Source organism: Python bivittatus, unplaced genomic scaffold (assembly GCF_059951505.1).
Source record: "Python bivittatus isolate LINGU-HERP-01145 unplaced genomic scaffold, Pbiv_v1 ctg000700_np1212, whole genome shotgun sequence".
In the NCBI taxonomy this organism is placed as follows: Eukaryota; Metazoa; Chordata; class Lepidosauria; order Squamata; family Pythonidae; genus Python; species Python bivittatus.
Window position 1 is genome coordinate 25,559,585 of NW_028277098.1, and position 20,665 is coordinate 25,580,249.

Sequence of the window (20,665 nt, forward strand, 5' to 3'; positions counted from 1 at the left end):
CCCTCAGTGAGGCTAGATTCCAAATGAGTAGATTTTGGATCTCTCTAGCCAAGAAAGGGAAGACCGTAGGTTCCTTTTGTCTGTGTCTGTGCTTGTATTTGAAGTCATTATGAACTCACTTGTCTGCTTGCTCTGGCATCTGGGATATGGTATTTGGAGCCTAAGGCTCTTGGTCTCCATGCAACAGAGGCTTCCATGAATGGGAGCTTGCCCATCACTACAGTATTATATAAAAACTATAAACATCCTTGAAATCTGATATAAAGAGATAAAATATTAAAGTAAAGAAGACACATGCATTTTTCTCCTTTAGATTTTTGGGGGGGAGGGGCTGAAATTCATGCATAGACATTATGTTTGGGTGCATTTCAGTATATCTCAACATTAAGATGTTTAGCCATGAAAAGCAGTACTGCATGTTGGTATCTCTTTATTTGCAGCAGGAGGTATTCTGTTTCTTTTAACAGGGAATTTTATTGGATATTAAAGAATTATTTCCACAAGTGCTTTTTCAGCCTATATGCAAAAGTGAAAACTGGGATAATGAAGACTTATTGGAAATGGACAAGGAACAGTCTAGAGATGCTTTAGCGTGTCTATCTTATATGGTATTTGTTCAGGACTGCTTTGGTATAGACTGCCTCCCAGTAGTTTTCAAGTAAGTACTGTATTGTTCTTATTTTTGTAGGCTTGGGTTTGGCTAAATGGCTGAGGCATAGAGGGCTCTCTATTCCAGACCAACTCAGCAGAGATGGCAAAAGATGGCTCTCATTTAGGGGGACAAAATTAAGTATCTGGTGGTGGACAGGCAGACAAGTTCTATTTAAGTGAATAACATTTACACCAGGCCCCATAGAGAAAGTCAGGCCCCGTAGACAATTTAGTATATAAATTACTTTAAATGTTTGAATTGGTTGCCATTTTCTCCTAATAGTTCCTTACTTGTTTGACGCATGACCTTAGAGCATTCCTAAGTACAGTACCATTTTCTCTGAAAAACATTAATTAATAAAACATATTGTGATTGGCGTACAGGGCCTGACTTTTGGTATACCATGTATATAGTTTTTGAAAGGTATTCTAGTGGATTTTTAAATCAATAACTGACTATACCAATAGTGTAAGAAATAATATAATTAAGAATAGTTGAGAACAGAAGTCATACATTTAATTTTATTTAAGCTATTATTAAGTAAAATACATACCTAAAAAGTATAACTCAAACAGGATAAACTAAAAAGAAAGCCCAGGGGCGGGGGTAGAAACTAAAGGAAAAAAAGAACAGAGAAATAATAAGGAAGGAAAAAACCACTAAACATCCAGGAAAAAAATCTACTATTACTTTTTTATTATAACAGCGTAATAGTATTATGTTTATACAAATAGTTGGGAAACAATGAGTTAAATCTGGACCATATGGGATCATATTGTCCAACTTTGCCTTTCAATACAAAGCCAACTTAAAAGCTGACATCCAATTTGAAATATTAGACTTATTGTAAAGTATTGTAATCCCAAAATATTTACCACAGAGCTGTATAGTTTCCATAATTTTAGATAAAAATAAGTGATAACCGTTGAAAATATAATCAGCATATAGGAATGACTTACATTCAAATTCTGGTCTGCACAGTCCCTGAATGTGGCAAGATTGTTTTATTATTGTCTGAAAAATTCCAATACTGTATTAAATATTAGCAAAAATTGAGGGCATGGTTGGTATGTGTCCTGTCTCATTTTTATTATCCCATTAGGATTATCTCCTCCCTAATAAAAATGTGACAGAGACTAAGTTACTTCTTTTTATCCAGAAATAAATTCTAAAAAAAATACAATTTCTTTATCACTTGTACCAGAAACTTGAATTACACATACTCAATAGTTTTTTCTACATCTAATAATCCCAAAACTATTGCTTCATTTTTTTCAGTGTGGAATTATAATAAATCTTCTAGTAGTCTGATATGCCCTTTCATAAACTCAGATTGTGCTGGATGAATTATTGACGGTAATGCCTTAGTTAAGCTTGCCAAAGTAGCTGTTTCTGGAAGATTAGTTCCACTTAAAAAGGCTTTCATCTGGGAATTTCTAGTATTTTCAGAATATAGATCGTTATAAAATTCCAAAAATTGAGAATTAGTTTGTTTGATCACTGTGAATTATCCCCCAAGAATCTGTTATTGTAGTGATCTCACTTTGTTCCAGCTGTTTTAAGTGAAAAGTTAACAATGTAGCAGATTTCTCCCTTCACAGCGAACCTGCTTAATATGCTCTGATAACTATTCAGTTTTTAAAGTATATAATCGATCAAGCCCCAATTTAATTGATCTAAAAGCATGATGTGCTTCCAGGATGTGAATCCTAGCATATGTGGTTAAATTGTAGAAATTCTTTAAATGCATCCCAGACTATCATTATATTAATCAATTCTCTGTATATTTGAAAAAAAAAATCCATATCTTTGATTGTTGTTCATCTGAGGGTTGTCTTTCATAATATTGCCTCCATTAGTTGAATTTTTTCTCCTCATGACTAATGATACTACTTGCACATGATCAGAAATTGTAATTGAAATGATACATTTTTCACTAATTGAACTTCAATCAGAATACTAAGAAATAATCCAGTCTCAAACATACACCATGCAGCATAGACAAAAAAGTATAGCCTTGCTTGTTTGGATTTAACTGTCATTATATATCAGGTAGATTAAATTTTTGGATGTAAGTTTGAAAAATATTCTAGCTCTACATGCTTTTTTTTTTTTTTTTTTCCTCCTAGGAGTCTTGTCCCACTTCACTAACAGATCCAAAATTAAATTCCCCAGCAATGATAATCTGGCCCACTTATAATTCAAACAAATTTGCAGAACAGTTATGTTAAATGAAAAGTTTGTCCTAGAGTCTGTGACTGAAGCAACATATTGGCTTAAACAGATAAATAAAGCGTTGGCTGCAAGAATTTACACAAGCCATTTGGCAATCAAAAATGGAGATTATATAGTGACTTTCAGATCCAACATTTCATGTTTAACTAGAAAATTAAAAGACATCTTAATTAAAACCACTATTCCTCTAACAGATGTAGCAGATGAAAAATTTCCACTTATATAAAACTAATTGATCCACTGTGTGACAAAAGATGTTTCTCATAAGGGACTGCATGAATTTCTTCCAATAAAATCAAAGCAACTTCAGACTACATCCTCTTCAATTTATAAAAAGTCCTCTACCACTTAATTATACCTCTGACTTACCAAAAAAAACAACAACAACATTAAAAATATTTACTGTAAGGAGTGGTGGTCAGGCTAGATCCAGATTCTTGGTTAAAATACAAATATTCTAACAATTGGAAGAAGAAAGGGTTTTTGTTTTTGTTTTTTTTTAGTTTCTAGGGTCTCCCAGCAAAGACATTCCAAGGTTATAGCCACCTCTCCTTCCCTCCCAAGCTATGAATGTAAAAAAAGGAAATAAATGGGGGGGAGGCCTAACCTCCTCCCTAGCATGGAAAATCTATGCATAAATTATATCACCTCCTTCAAATTTATTATTTCTCAATAGATTGCTGTAATGTTGCCACAATCTGAATAGCCATCTTGTGTTTAAGGTAATTAAGGGCGAGATTAATATTTCTGCTTTCTAAATCTTTGCTAACGACACACAAAGCTGCCTTCAAAGTAGTAGAGAGAGAGAAACAAACAAATTGTTCTAGCAGATCACCATCTTATCAGGAGTACAACATCTACCATTTTTTGCTGAGGCTGGTTTGCTGAATCTTCTAACTCATCATGCTCATTGTTTAGATATTGAAAGTGACTGTCTTTATTTGATAATTTATTCTTACATGTATGCATCACTATCTGTTATAGCCCATCATATATTTTGCAGTGCAATATGGGGCATGTTAGAATTCTATTGAAAAGGTAAGTATACCTCTTTTTATTCACATGTTTCCAAAAGTTTTAAAGTACAGTGTTAAGGAAAAAAATAGAGCAATTAATAGTAGTTTGTTTGGAAATATGGAAGGCATATACTTCAGTCTTATTGGCTAAATTGTGTTTTAGTTCATATTTTTAAGGAACTTAGTATGAAGGCTTGATTTTACCAGAGTCGGTATTAGTTTTAATATTTAAAGTTGAGTTTGCACTGAACTATAAATGATCTCTTATGAAGTTCTCACTTGGATTTGAGAACATGTGTATAGTAGTCCATTTCAGTAGTTGTGAGAGGACTTGACAAAACATTCTGTTGTCTGGATAGCTGGCCTTGAAAAATATAGTGTAGTAATCCTGTCCTTACCTCTGTAAAATACTCTTAGAATAGGTTTAGTCTGAAGGTCTTTGCTTGGTCTTTGTTTAGAAGAGGCATCTGACTCATATATCTTGAATATATTACACTGGTGACAAGAATCTTAACTGTTTCTAGAAAAGACAACAAAATAAAAACTTTAAATATGGTGTTTACAAACGGTTACTTGTTTTGCAGGGCAGAAGAATCTGTTTTATCAAAAGGACTTGTACGTATAATACATATATATTATTTCTGCTTATGTTCTCAGAAAATATAAGCTCAATCCAACTTTCTTTAGAATTGAATATGCTTTATAAGCAGTCTTGAACTCTTATGTCTGCTTGCTTGAAAATGAATCACATTGAACTCTTAGGTTCAATTATTCTGAATTGCTCTAATCCTGCATCTAATTTCACACATTGTTATTAAACCTGAGTTTGACTTTTGATGCCTGTGCAGTTTTTGCAGCAACAGTATGGAAGTGATTTGCCACTGCCTTCATCAAGAATGCATTTTCAACTTCCCAGTTGAGCCTGGAATTTTCCGAAGGTCTCCTATGCGAATATCCATTACATCCAACTTCACTTAACTTTTTTTTAAGATAGTCTGAGTTAAACTAGGTGCTTAGATATATAGTGCATGGATTTTGTTTATTGTTACAGCATAACCTCAAATGCATTCCTGGAAAATAATTAATTGTTAGTGGACACAATTGGGTAAAGTGCCATATGTCATATCAAACAAAGAAACTGCCTTAGACAAAGCAGGGTCTTTAGCTGGGTTTGCCCACAGCATGAAGTTATAGTATAATTTGTTTAGTTTCAACTTAAAATGTTGAGTGAATTGAGCTATTGTGACTTATAAAACAGATCAAGATTAGAACAAACTATGATCTAACACTAAACTATAAAGCACAGTTTACAGATGGTTGGATTTACATTATAGACTAAATCCTTGTAAACTGCTGAGAGTTGCTTCATTGCAGCAGTTTAAAAATTGGATAAGATAAAAAAGGAGAAGCAGCTGGTTATTCCCCATTTTGGGGAGTTCAAGAGGGCCACAGCCTGTAAGTGTTGTCTTTCGATGGTTGGGGCAGCTATCTGGAATGGCTTCCCATTGGAGGTTCAGTTAGCTCTGACATTAAGTGCCTTTCCGAAGAAAGCTGAAGATGGAACTCTCCTGGAGGGCATTTGGTTTGTTTGTTTATTTATCAATCATATGTATATAGCTGCCCATCTCACACGTGACTCTGGGCGTACAACAATTAAAAAATAATTGTATCACACCACCTAATTGTTGTTAGTGGATTTTTCAGTATTTTGTCTCTGTATTATGTATTCTGGGTTTTATCTTTGTGGTAAGCTGCCAAGAGCCTGTTTAGATTGTGGCAAGATATAAATGTGATGATGATTAATCAGACAATGAAATAAATAAGGATTTTAAAACCATGGTTTGCTGAATAAGCTGCTATGGCCTAGTTCCAATGTCAGACCAAATTACAATGTTCACAAGCTGCGCTAAGCTACAAACAAACCAACTACATTAACACACGAACTCAGCTTTTATTTGCTTGGTCTGGGGGAAGTCAAAAAGCTCAGGCAGTGGGCTTTTTTGTCACATGCTGGCTGAGTGTTTTTATCCAGGATGCCAAGTGATATCACTGGAAGTACCTGTTCAATTAAGCATTAATTGTTATATACTACTACTAGTTTATAAACTAAGTTTGTTTATCCAACTACTATTAGTTTATAAACTTAGGTTATAATTGGGAGCCAGGATGAGGATCATGTAAGCCTTCTGAGAGGTTTGGCTCCAACTCCCATCAGTCCTCAATTGGTTGGAGGAGATGGGAGTTGCCCATCCTCATTGAAGGACTGCAGTTTGCAGCTTCCTAACATCAAGTTAAGCTTTGCTGAGAAAGAGATCACAGGATGAGGCTATGAAGAAGGAAGGAGAAGGCTCTACAGATAGCTACCTGAGTGGTATTATCTGAATACACCACTTCATTTTTTTCATTTTGCACGCTCTGCAACAAAACACCATAGAGATGTGCTGCTTCACTGTATCAAAGCTCCATGTGTCTTTCAGTCCAAGATCCAAACACGCATATCCCATTTTACAAGTTGAGAAGGGAGTTTTACAAGTTGAGAATAAAAAGGATTCCCAGTTAAACACAGAATTACTTATTTCTTCAACTAATAATGGTTATAGTTCTGCTTTCATGTATCATTCACAGATGTTCAGTCTATGAATTCTGTTGCAGAGAATAAGGAATCTGCATACAGATGTGTTTAAAAGCAATATACTTTCACTGTTCTGTTCTGTATTTGGAGATTGATACATTGGGAGCAATGCCCATAGTTTTTAAAATTAATATATCAACTTAACTTGTAGGCTCTCTTGGAGAACTGTCTACTGAGATTGGAAGATAATAGCCTTTTTCTTGAGTACTTGGAGTTTGAAGGCTTTATTACAACACCTCAGGTAATGTGGAGAAAACCATAAGCTTTCAATTACACTAATGCATTGTGTTGATATTTCTCAGTGCTTTAATGGGGCTAATTAAACAGACTCTTGAAAGTTCAAAATCCCCATTTTGTTAAATAATTATTTAATAAATTTTTAATCAGGTCTTGTTTCTATCATTTTGATAGAAAATCATATTTTTGTCCAGAAGTTTATATAGAGCAAAAATGGAGCTCTGCCTCCAGCCAGTAATTCTGTATTGTACTATATGGCTTCTAAGTTAGATACAGTTAAATAGCTCTGCTTCTCCCAAAGGAGAGGTGAGAGTGGTGAAATATTGTAAGTAGGCATAATTTTTATTTCAACATAGTGCAGAAAACATGATCTATTGAATCAAATATGAGGCATCCACTTTTGGGACACCAGTCCACATTTTTAAGTATCAACACCAACTGACATCTATACTGGATTTTAAAAGATGGAAGTGGGGTGAAAGATAAAATTGATGGTACTATGATATCAGAAGCAAGAGTTTTTGCATACTGTGCTTTACTAGATTGTGCTTTCTTCTAAACATCTATAATTTTATGGCTGACTGTAGTATAATACAATTTTGGGGTCAATATTTTAGCACTCACTCCTTAATCCACTTCTTTCTGCCTTTGTTGTGGATCACTTTCTGTCTTCCCCTCTCCAATATGTTTATGCAGTAGTGCGGCTTAAGGAAGGAGTTCTTTGTTTTTGTAACTTAAAGTTGGTGCCCATTATACATAAAAATTAAATTGCCCTACTTGTTTTTAAGTAAGGTCTAACATATACCATACTGCTAAAATATTTTTTGTTTTGTTTTGTTTTTAATGGCAGGATTTGGTCAAGGTTATGACCCAATGCCCTTTTGAATCTCTGGTATGTAATAAAGTTTTCTATGTCTCTTAAAACTGTTGGGTTTAAACTGTACTTAAATCTCACACATTCAATATTTGTGTTTCTATGTAGAGAAAGAAGAGCTTAAAGATTTTGCAGATGTACATAGATAAGTTTGATGATGAGGGAAAATACATATTATTTAGGTATGTCTCATATTATCTAATTGCAAGTACTTTTAACAGTAAATTTAGTTAATTTAACTATAATACTCTAGTCTTTTATACATTCAAAATATGATTTTTAAGTAAAAATTATACTTGATTTAGATTTTCCATATATTTTAGTCTGCAAATCCCATCACTCTCAATTGGCATGGCCAATTGTCAGAAATAATGAGAGATACAATATCTAGAGGTCACAAGGATGGGAAAAAGTGAGTTGGAGCATAATCTTTCTTTTTTGGTCTTCCGGTTATAGATGTTTGTTGAAGACAAGCAACCATTCTGGTGTGGAGGGACACATCATTCAGAACATTAAAAATCAAATTGATTTATCCTTAAAGGTGAGGAAAACTAAAGACAAAATGAGTGAAGAAGGTTCTCCTGTAGATTTAAATCAGGGTTGAAATGTAAGTAGCACAATGCTGTGGATGCAAACTGAGGGAGAACAAATTCTCACTACAGGTACAAATGACTCAAATTATCATAGTTTATGATACATTATATCATAATGGGATGATTTGTTCTATGATCCATTTTTTGTTTTCTTCTTGGTTAACATTCACAATACACTTTAGTAAACTAATCATTACTGACAATAAATAATGCTACAAAAATCAATAGTAACCCCCCCCCCATTTCTTCTGAATTGTCTGCTAAAATACATACAGTTTCAGTGAGTCCAAATAAATAAAAGAAGGGATGGTGGAAGGGCAAATTAAAAAAATAGATGTTTACAAATAAACATTTGTAAAAGGGGCTACAATTTATTATCCTTTCCTGTTAATGAAGGTAAACTACACAGAACAAATTAATGCTAAATTAGAAGCTGATGATAAACAGCCTGGCAACCCCACATTGATAGTAGGTGCTGTAGTAAAACATGGAAAATTTTCAGTTCTCAACTGAGTTTTCTGCAGTGACTTATGGTGGTAAGAGAATTTTCAGTTTCTGCAGGTTTGTGAAAAGATCTTCATTCAAAAGTTTGAGAACAAAAATAGCTGGATACCTAATACTTAAAAAATTCTCTGAAAAGTATCATTTATAATTATAACAAATGTGTTTCTATGTTACTGAATTGCCTTAACATAATCTGGGCAGAACATAATGCAGGATTTATTCTGTCCTCATTCAAATAGTCTTATCAACTGAACAAAAAGAAAAAGCTAGAATGCAATGAGCTCTCTAGCAGATAACATTCTGGCAGAGCTAATACTTCCATGTATTAGTGCTTCTATAAAAAGAGCAGGCTGATTTTTTCCCCTCTTGCTCTGAAATTCCTACCATGCTTAAATTGGACTGAAGAGATTAATACTCTAACATTAAATTAGTTATAGAAGTCGCCGTAAAACTTCCCCAGCCTTCCAGCTGAGATATCCTGTTTGGTTGTTCAACCTTGTAGTTACAGAGTGAACATTAGTTTTGATAGCTTATATCCCCCCCGCCCCCTGCAATTTCTGTAAGGATAGGCATCATGTCTTATTCTCTGCAACTCTGGCCTTGAGGGTAAAAAAGTGTGGCAGGCCATTTTGGAGTACCATTGAAGCTATGAACATATGTGATAGCAAAACAAAATTAATTGCCTGTTTCTGGTTTAATTGTTATCTGGGTAGTAAAGCTGCATGGCATGCTAGAGTATGCCATTGCCCCTCTGACTATCATGCTGCCTTGGTTGACACTCATTTCTATTTTCAACACTTTTTGTGACTAGATTTAAAAGAGAGGTTTCTAAATAAATAGTTTTTAAAAAACTTGAAAAATGTGGGCTGATCTATGTAGCTTAAATACATTTATGAGAGTTTATGTGATGTATTCCAAATGTGATCTTTGGCTTTTATGGTTGTGAAACTAACCGAGGATAAGGCCTATTGAATTAGATCAATTTAGATTATAATCTGAAGAAAATTTCCCACATGCAGTACTTTTGGAATGCAATTTAAATTAAGAGTAAGAACTAATTAGAATAAAGGGGGGGGGAGGTTAAACACAATTTTGTAGGTAGTTGGAATAAAAATTCAGTAAATGTGTTTCTGAAACCCTTTAGCTATAATAGTAATATAGGCACTGTATGAAGCGCTTATTACTGTTTCCTGTGTTTCTTTTTTCAGAGGGCAGAAGGCAGCAAGTTTTTTATTGGACTCCAGTTGGTCTCTCTGTTGGATATGGTGCTCTCACTTCCTGAAGGTGCTGAAACTGATCTTCTCCAGCACTCAGACAGGTGAGATGTGATAAAAGTCACCGCTCAAGTATTTCCTGTAATGGGCTGTGAGAATAACCTTGAGAAACAGGAAGAAGAGCTGCAGCCAAGGCAATGGTCAGATAAGAGAAATCTGAGTCCAAAGCAGGAATGGAATTTGAGAAAATGTCTCAGACTTGACTCTCCCTAATTCTCTTTAGGATAAAGGCAGGGAGGGCGAGGCACATTCAGAGTTGCAAGATTCTGTTACTGTAACCCTATAACTACATAGTATTCATAACTTTGATGTTCAAGTCTGGTCTGCCTCAAAGGGCTGACACTCCCTGAGTTACCTTCATTAAAGTTTTTATAATTTGTTAACAAAATAACTTTCTAAGAGGTATGTTATTAGAGGTTCCGTTACAGCTTATAAGCAAATTATGAGCTCTAGTAATAAAAGGCAGTATAACGTCAAAAAGAGTGATAAAAATCTTCTGTTTGTGGAATAATTGATTCACTAATCCAAATATGTCATTTTGCTTTTGCCATTCACTTAATCTGAACATTTATTGAGATGCTAACTATGAAACTGTTCAAATGCTTTGCAGATGTAATATATTGATATAAGTTTGACAACAACTATGGAGCATATGTTATGTATAGGAGCTCAACATTTGCCAATACTTCTATTAATGGTGAAAAATCCAGGCAGGTTACAAGCTTACTAGATAATCTGGAGAAACTTTCCCATTAGTATAGGAAAAATCAGTGTTATTACTATTACTGGTCAGTAGTAATGAATAAGGGGAACTGTATTCCTGCAACACCTGGAGGAATACACATTGCCATTCATGTAGTAGAAATATTAAGACTTTGTAATATAGTAATTTTTCCGTGATGAAGAATTTATGGAATTGGGGATAGTTGTCACAAATCTGACTATTGAAAGTGAATACCTCATCTCTGGTAGAAAGGTTTCTGAGACATTCTTCCAAACTTCAGGAGTTAGTAGTACTAGGGAAAACAATGGCAGGTATTTTTTCTTGATCTCTTCTTATCTGAAGAAAGTGAGACAAGAACTGCTTCTTCCTTAAGTTCTTTTTGCTTGATAGATTACCACTGAAATGCGCAACCAAAGATAAATGAGACTTGGCTTGAAGCTGAATTGATATTTGTGAATGACTTAAATTTCAAAGAATATAGCTTACCCAAATTAAGAAACTTGGCTGGTACGCAGATGGATGAAACTACCAGATCCTCATGCAAAAATGTGTGTTTGTGGGGGTGGGGAGCAAGGGATATATGTGAAATGAAAGGAAGATTTTCTTTTATCATCTTTTAGGGGATCTTTTTGGATAAGAGAAAAAGAATGGGAAAACCAATAGCTTGAAGTGAAACTCTAGGAAAAACACAGTCTACAGCTTTCATATCTTACTATAAACTAATGCTAAAAATATCAGCCTAACCAGTAAGGCAAAACCAGTGGATTTTCAGGGAACTTCTGTAGAAGCTAAGAAGCAGAAATCGAATCCATTGTTTTATTGTTGGCTATTGAAACATTCTTATAGCATTTGTCTTCCATCATAACTTGCTTGATATCAATATATCAGTGCTTGATGAATAGCATTTTATACAGCTGATTATTTAACATTACTGATTTGCAGGATAATGGCCTCACTGAATTTGTTGAGATATTTAGTTATTAAAGATAATGAAAATGACAATAAGGTAAGTTTTTTTAAAAAACTTTTTTTCTGTAATGATTACATGAAAAAAGGTTATATGTGAGAGAAGGATAGATTGTGTCACTGTAGATCTTTAAAAATGGTACAGTTGAAATATATTGAAATATTAGATTATTCTTAAATGGGAAAAAAACTCTTCCCTTCATTTGCATGTTTTAGAAATCCAGATCAGAATATACACATTTGCAGTTTTTGAATAACCACATATAACAATCCTTGTGAGTGATCCAAAATCTTTCTGGAATTTGTACCTCATGTAGCAATGTGTGTGTCTGCAATTTTCTTTAAAACAATTTCATTATACAGCTTGAAAGGAATGTTATATATTTTTCCAGTGGTTGTAGGGGGAGAATTCAGCAGTGGCAGCAGTTTATTCATGAGAACTTTGTTTTGAATCAGTAATTTTTAGTCCCATGGAAAACGATAAAAGAACTTTGATTTTCTAACTCCTCTTGCAGCTCTGTTCTCTAAACAAGATGAGCTTGAACTGAATTCTCTTTTATTAGTTTTTGTTTTTTTTTTTTTTGTCTGCGCTCAGTCATTGCTGACCCTGCAGTGACTGCTTGGACGAGTCCTTGCAGTTTTCAAGGCAATTGTTTTCGGAAGTGGTTTGCCAGAGCCTCCTTCCTAGGGCAGAGCCCAGCTGGCGAGCGCAGGAGGCGGGGTTTCCGTTGCTTCGCGCCCTTTTCGGGCGTGTGCGGTTTTTCGCGCTTACCGGCAACTGCTCCCGACTCCTTTTTTGCAAGGCGCCACCAGCATTTTTCCTCCCACCGGAGTGAGAGTCCCCATTTATCTACTCACGTAAGTTTTCGAACTGTTGGGTTGACAGGAACTGGGGAGGAAACAGGAGCTCACCCTGTTTAACGCGAAGGCTGGACTCGAACCGCTGAAGCGTCGACCATTTCTGGCCGGCAACTTTCAGCGTCATTAAGCTGCTGCGCCACCACGTCCCCCTTCTTTTATTAGTAGGATTTGCTAAAGAGAGCCAGTTTAGTGTGTGGTTAAGGCATCAGGCTAGAAACTGGGAGATTCTGAGTTCTAGTCCCGCCTTAGGCACAAAGCCAGCAGGGGGACCTTGAGCCAGTCACTTTCTCTCAGCCCTAGGAAGGAGGTAATGGCAAAGCACTTCCAAAATCTTGCCAAGAAAACTGCAGGGGCTTGCCCAGGCAGTTGCCAGGTGTCAACACTGACTCAAAGGCATGCACACACACTGAGATTTGCTAAAGGAATAGCATGATGATCTTTTTGGTCTGCAATGTCCATGTTTAAAATGTCCATGTTTAATCAGTGTATGATGAATCATTTCTGATACAGAAATTGAGATGCCATCACCATAGGAGTTCCTTTTTTCTCTCCCATCCACTCGCTCTAATCCTCCAGGCTAAGCCTATTTGAGAATCTCCCCTGCTTTCTTCTGAAAATCTTTGTAACAGTGCTTAACATATCTTCTCTTAGATAAGATGCAGAATCGAGGCATGCCTCAAGACAATAAGGAGGATAAATTTAGCATCTCAAGCAAATCTCTTGAAATCATCCAGGGAAAGAAAAAAGGGGAGAGTAAAAGAGTTGGGTCACAGCAATCTAATTGCTGCTGCTAAATATGCTTTACCAAACAGTCCTCCAGAGCTAAATCTGTTCTGCTGGAGGGTAGATAGCTATCAGAAACCTTTTTTCAGAGTTCAAGTCTGCTCCAGCAGATATTTTATGCCTCTCAAGCAGCAGGCAGGATATTGCCTCCATTTCTGAATTATTTGCTGCTCTTCTGTACATTCATCTGTTTTTTTTGCAAGCTTTGCTCCCTGATCTGATTTCCAAATGTGCTGCTTTCTGTAAATAGTCGGTCAACAGAAGCCAACCATGCAAGCTATCTGACATCCCTATTCTGTTAAAAACAAATTATTAGCCCTGAAGTAATATTTATTACTGAAGCGTACAACCTTGCATTCTGATTCTAGCCATATTTACTAAGAAATAAAAGCTGGTTTTAGCTAGATGCTTCCAAGATAATACTTCAATGGTTAGGCATGATTCAGATTCAGTTGAAAACTCTGGGATTCAAATGCAAGATTATATGATTTATGTTTCATTTCAGTAGCACATAGTACAGTGTGAGTCTACTAGAAATTTAATTCATTTCCCAGCTGTTTTGAAAACTGGGATGGCCTTCTGGCTTGGTGCCCTTTAAATAACATTTGAGGCCATATATTTAGGCTCCCTACCTGGATGGAATGCTTTGGAAAGTCATGTAAAGATATCAGGAAGTCAGGCTGCAAACAAATCTGTGGTACTGCTGCATTCTGCTGGTACATTCAGCGTATTGGGGTATCATTGCAGTTTTTAATTCACGGTGGTAGTCTGGATCAGCTCCATGGATAGGAGTTGAAGCGCATCTCATTTTTCTGATATTTCATAACTGGCATTCAGATTGGCTTCAATCTATGCATGGTACTGTTAAGAGTAAGGTTGCGGTCTTCAAATGAATGGCTAGTCTGCATGAGGAAGGATATAAGCAATGCATCATTCAGGGGCATAGTTAGTTTGGAAAGAGATCCCTGGCCAAAAAAAAAAGCCTACAGAGCAGACTGAGGCCAATAACATGCAAATGAGATGCAGTAGTAACAATATACACAAAGTTGAGCAAACCAGAATAATTGATTTTTGCATTTTAAATGCAGGCTGAGACTAAGAGCATGCCCATAGTGCAGTAGTAATAAACTACACATCGGATTAACAGAACAAACCAAATATTTAGAAATTAAGGCAGCAGCAGCAGCTTACTTTTCATATGGGCAGGAAGACAGGGAATGGCATGTAGAAATCAGTTGCTTCTCTTCTCTCTTGTTCTACCTGGCTGTGTAGTCTGCCGGCTAAAGAATCTGGGCTGTGGGTGCTTTGTGTTTGTGTTGCCTTTGAGCTAGTGCGCCCTGTACAACCCAGCTGAATCAGTGACTGGGGCCCAGTAATATTGTTCTTGGCCAGATGCAGGTGGGGGCCATGAAAGTGGGGCCAAAAAGAAGTAGACAGCATACCGGACAATATACTTGGTCTAATGCTGGAAAGTAGCAGAACCATTCTGTTTAAACTTACACACTAGCTTTGCTGGTGGTTGTATAATAACAGAAGCATTTAAAAATCTTACTACTGTCCTTTGGAAGTGGACCAGGTGGCTGGCGTGTCCATTTAAAATAATGAAACATTTTTTATCAGTGCTCACGGATTCACTAAAGTGAGTTCAGTTTACGGGAAATTCCTGAGAGGCCATGTTAGCATAGGAACTGTGTCAGTTGCTCTACTGACTGAGGCAGACGAGAGTTGGGGCACTTAGTGATTCCCTGTGAGAATCTCTGGAGGGGTCCCTTTGGTCCGTAGGAAAATCTTGAAAGGCTGAGGTAACAAAGGGTTTAATTTTGTTCCCGATTCCCCATGATTACTATCTTTTCTTTTTGGGGCCTCTCCATTCTCCTTGCTGTGGTTTTGAAAAATGAAGTAACCTTTAGGAGTGTTGCTGCTTCCTTTGTATGACTGTAAAATGTTGGTTCCTTCTCACCACTGCTATCGGCATCAGCATTTTAAGCTTGGCTTTTATTTTATTCTTGTATTGAACTCCTCAGAGGTGGTTGGGGTGGGAGAGGGTGGTATTCAAACCTCAAAACCTCGAAGGAGGTTCAAATCTTTTCTGTGCCAGTATTCGGTTAATCATGGATGATGAATTAGCTTGTTCTACAATCCCAGCCAACTCTAGCTTGGCAATGCAGGTTATGTCTTAAATCCTTCTATTTTTAAAACAGCAGATCACATCACTGAAGAAAATGTTTGTTAAGATATACAAATTGTAGTGCTGCTGATCATATTTAATGTTTCTTTTTTTTTCCCCTGAGACTTGTGTATGGACAGAACTTTACAAGATAGAGAGAAATTTCTTGAAGCCCTTACACACTGGACTTAACATGTCAAGAGCGCACTATGAAGCAGAAATAAAAAGGAAGAAAGAAAACAAAAAAGGTTAGTTAACTTTATTATTTTATGTGTTTCTTAGTTTTCACAAGCACAAAGGATGGCTGCAATTTAGACTAAGATGCTTGTATGTGGAATTCAAGAAACAAATGCAGAAATAAATCTGTTTAAGAAGAGTATATGAAACTGCTCCTCACCATTTGGCCATGCATTAATAAGAGCTGGCCAAAACCTCAAATGGATCTTGACCAAAGAATGGAATTTAGAGACCTTTTGACTCTAAACAAAGGAAGTGATATGATGTTAAATGTGACTTTTTGCTATAATAGAGAATTATTATTTTTTAATACAAAGAGCAGGAATCTGTGACTTCTTAAGAAATAGCTATTCAGAATAATTTTGCATACTTTTATGAGTTGGCTATTTTAGCTAATAATGCTGGATTTGCATTCTGATTTTTATAAACTAAATTAGAAGTTTAGTGTTAAATTCCATTAACGCAAAATGGTCCATTATGCATTTTCTGGAAGGGAGGGAGGTATTCTGGGTCTTGCATAATTACAGACTGACTTCTGCATGACAAAATTGCTAACCCCAAGTAACCCTGTAGAACAGAAATCATTTATATTTTCTGGACATCATCTCAGTACTTTTAACCTGTTCAATGTGTGGAAGACTAATTTTGGTACCAGTTTCATGTATTTTCTTTTGGGCTATACATTCCAAATTTGAATTTAAAATATTAGGTCTATACTGCATCCCCAATGTAGAAATAACAGAATACATGTAATTGCAGTTTATTTGCTATGGATCCAGCGCATTTGATCTCCTAGAATCCAGGATTATATTTATTTCAGATGAGACTTTTCAAATCCTGATGCCCTCCAAATGTTTAGATTTCAACTTACAGAATTCTCAGCTTGGCTTTGTTAGTTAGAGAATTTTGGGAGTCAGAGTCCTTGCATATGGACAGCATTATGGGGGAAGTTGCTTTTAGATGACAAGGACCACAAAAGTAAGGATAGGTCATATGACTTCCGTCTTCCATCACCCCTCCCCACACTTTTTTCTTTTGGCATCTTCAAGTCAGTGTTGACTCCTGGCGACTGCCTGAACAAGTAGTTTTCTTGGCAAGGTTTCGGAAGTGTTTTGCCACAGCCTGCTTCTTAGGGCTGAGAGAGAGTGATTGGCCTAACATCACCTAGCTGACTTTGTGCCTAAGGCAGGATTAGAACTCAGGGTCTCGGTTTCTAGCCTGATACCTTAACCACTACACCAGACTGGCTCTCCCTCCCCATACAATCATGCATAAAACCTTCAGAAGAAAGACTACATATTGACTACATACTCTGTAAGCAAAGATGGAGAAGTTTTATTCGGGCAGCACAAAAAAAATTGGTGCCTTTTGTGGCTCCAATCATGAATTTTTTTTTTGTTTGCAAAATTGTAACTTAAAGGAAACAAAATCATCAAACTAACAAGATATGGCCTTAGCAATATTCCCTATGATTATGCAGAGATGATAAAGAATGGATTTAATGGATTAGATCTGAGAAATAGAGTGCCTGAAAAATTCTGCATTGAAATTTGTGGTATTGTTAAAAAGGAAGCAAATAAAGCTATCCCAAAATGCAGAAAGCAAAATAAGGTGACATGTCTTTCTGCTGACACACTGAAAGTAGCTTGAAGAAAAACAGAAAGCAAAAGGCAGCAGAGCTAGAGAATAGCTGCCTAACTAAATTTGAGCTCCAGAGAAGAGCAAGAAGAGACAAGGAGTTATGTATAATAACTGCAGGATTTATTGAAATACCAACCTAATTGTTTAAAATCTTGCACGATGCAGGTCAAGCACTATGTGTGGTTTATAAGCAGGTATGGAAAACATGGCAGTGGCTGGGGGCCTGGAAAAGATTAGTTAATATTCCAGCACCAAAAAAAAAAAAGCAGTGCTAAAGATTGTTCAAACTACGAAATAGTTGCACTGATTTTACATGCCATTAAAGTAATGCTCAAGATTTTGCAATCCAAATTTAAACAGGACATGGGATGAATGCTCTCTGAAGTACAGATTAATTCAAAAGAGGCAGGACATCTGAGATTGCACTGCTAACATCCAGTGGGTAATAGAATTTACAAAATAGGTCTACTTTTGGTTTATTGATTATACTAAGAATTTTGACTGTCTAGACCACAAGAGATTGTGAATAGCAATTAAAAACATGGGTGATCACATGACCCTGGGACGCTGCAACTGTTGTAAATATATGCCGGTTACCAAGCACCCAAATTTTGATCATGTGACCGCAGGGATGCTGCGATTGTGGTAAGTGCAGGGACCAGTCGTAAGCCACTTTTCAGCCCCGTTGTAACTTTGAACAGTTGTTAAATAAATGGCCGTAAGTTGAGGACTACCTGTATGCCAAAGTTGTATACAGTCACCTTATTTTTTTAACTTATATGCAGAAAATATCATGAGGAATGCTGGACTAGAAGTAGAAATTTGAATTAAAATTCCTGGGAGAAACATCCATAAGCTCATGTATGCTGATAATGCCATTTTAATGACTAGAAGTGAGGAAGCCTTTAGTAATCTCTTACTCAAGGTGAAAGAGAATACACACAAGCCAGGCATAAAGAGATACCTGCTACTCGGGGAAAAAACCTGACAAATCTAAGTAAAACATTAAAGTTCAGGCACATCACACTGACAACAGAGATACACATAGCCAGATCCATGGCTTTCCTAATAGTAAAGATGTAGCTGTGAGAGCTGAACTATCAAAAAGACTGAAGAAAAATGTATGCCTTTGGATTAGGATGCTGGAGGAGCCTGTTGAATACTTTGGACAGCAAAAACAATTCAGTGTCACATGTAGTAAAAACACCGACTGCTTACTAGAAACATTAATAGTGCAACTAAAATTTAAATATTTGGGGCACATAATGCAAATGTCACAGCCATCAGTGAAGGCCCTGATGCTTGGAAAACACGGAAGACAATTGGAGAGTTTAATAGAATGGGCAGCTATAACACATTTAATAAATTAAAGACTGACAGAAAACAAGGGGGCTAGATATTCTCATTGAAGACACAAGTGTAAACTTACAAGGACTCAAAGAAGCTGTTACTGACAGATGTTCCTGGCAAAATGTTGTGCAAAGAGTTGGAGGTGAATGATCAACTGAACAAAAATTTTAAAATAGCACGCACATACAATCATTTATTTATAACTGCCTTTATTTTGTACAATTCAAAGCAATGTACATAATGCTCCCACCTCCTATTTTCTCCACAACAACCACCCTGTGACATGGGCTGGGCTGAGAGAGAATAAGTGGCCCAAAGTTACCCAACCAACTTTCGTGCCGAAGGGAGGACTAGAATTTACAGTCTCCCAGTTTCTATTTCAGTACCTTAACCACTACACCAGACTAGCTCTATGTTAATAGTTCTCCTCTAAGAAATGCTGGGTAAGACTGACTGCAGGGGATACTGAAGATATGAATTTATACTGTGATCCAACCAAGGGTAATACTTACTGTATTACCTTTATGCTATGCTTTCACATTTAGTGGCTGAAATAAGTTAGAACTAAAAACCACTTCTGAAATCTTGCCAAAAAAACTGCTAAACACTGGCTCAAAGGTGCTATTCTCCATCTCTGTCTCTGTTTCTTTATTTGATTTTTATCCTGCCTGTTATCTCTCTCTGTCTCTCTCAAACATATCTAATATTCCTGCCTCCTATTTTTCCCAACAACAACAACCCTGTGAGGTGGGTTAGGCTGAGAGAGAGTGACTGGCCCAAAGTCATCCAGCTGGCTTTCTTGCCTAAGGGAGGGAGGCCTAGACCTCACAGTCTCCTGGTTTCTAGACCAGCACCTTAACCACTACATCAATCAATCAATCAACTATAAATATATATATATATATATATATATATATATATATATATACACACACACCTCAGTATAGTGAGTTTCAAGCAGGTTACAGGGAGTCATACATTACTAATCTTCAATCTTTTCCATTGCAGAGCCTCACATTCGTACAAAGACTTGTGCTCTAACAGTAGCTGGGGCAAAGATGTCAGGAATTACAACTGACATGGAGCTTCAGGTGAGTGATTTGTTTTTAAGGAAGCTATTAAAATGCATGTTGGGGGGGGTCCCTTTTATTTAAGGATTTGATACATGAATATTTCCAAGATACTTCTAAATTTATAATATCTGTTTCAGGCTCTTCACTCTGCACTTTTCACATTTGATTTAATGGAGAGTGTTCTGGCAAGGGTAGAAGAACTCATTGAAAACAAAGGCTGCATCTGAAGAAACTGCTGGAATCAAATGAAACTTTTAAAAAACCTTTATTTCAGTATTCCGCTTTTACCTTATCAAGTCAGATTGACCAAAGTATAACATGTCAAATTTTAAATATTTTCAAAGTAATAATTATTATACAGACTTCTATATAGGTTTTAGAATATATCTTTTCCTCTAAACCTTCAGAAGCTAGCCCCAATGGCTGGATTATATTGTGCTCTTGCTATGTTTTGAATGTCAGAACCACAAGTATCCAAGACCATGAAGTGTCATGCTACATTTTATGTAATGCTACCTATTTATAAAGGCATACATACTGTGAAATAAAGTATCAATATAAAAGCAAGCGAACATTACAACAGGTATTACTTGGTACAATCAGTTTTATTCAACAAGATTTATGATTAGAAGGGATTGTTAAAATTTGAGGAAGGGAGCAAGACCGTTTTGCTGCTTGAATCCCATGAAAATCTGCTGCAGAGAATTAGTGGGATCCTCCAGGGCAGTCTGAGAAGCAGAATGGAAGGGGAAGAAGATATTGGCAAAAGTTGCTTGCTTTCTCTTAACACTTCCCCTTCTAGCAGCAAGCCTCTGTTGGATTGTAATTTGTTCTGTGAGTAGTAGG

The 20,665-nt window shown here is 36.3% G+C and overlaps 1 protein-coding gene across 1 annotated transcript in view; it reads left to right on the forward strand.

Moving 5' to 3' along the window:
- Nucleotides 1-20,386, forward strand: part of GLMN (glomulin, FKBP associated protein) — a 34,653-nt gene extending 14,267 nt beyond the window's left edge. Inside the window, 13 exon segments of the mRNA XM_025168360.2 lie at nt 468-658; nt 3,872-3,925; nt 4,488-4,518; nt 6,687-6,776; nt 7,623-7,664; nt 7,755-7,828; nt 8,103-8,187; nt 9,952-10,061; nt 11,684-11,747; nt 15,643-15,766; nt 19,755-19,837; nt 19,957-20,024; nt 20,026-20,386. Coding sequence (XP_025024128.1) covers nt 468-658; nt 3,872-3,925; nt 4,488-4,518; nt 6,687-6,776; nt 7,623-7,664; nt 7,755-7,828; nt 8,103-8,187; nt 9,952-10,061; nt 11,684-11,747; nt 15,643-15,766; nt 19,755-19,837; nt 19,957-20,024; nt 20,026-20,068 — 1,059 coding nt within the window. The 3' untranslated portion in view covers nt 20,069-20,386.
- The last annotated feature ends 279 nt before the right edge of the window (nt 20,387-20,665 follow it).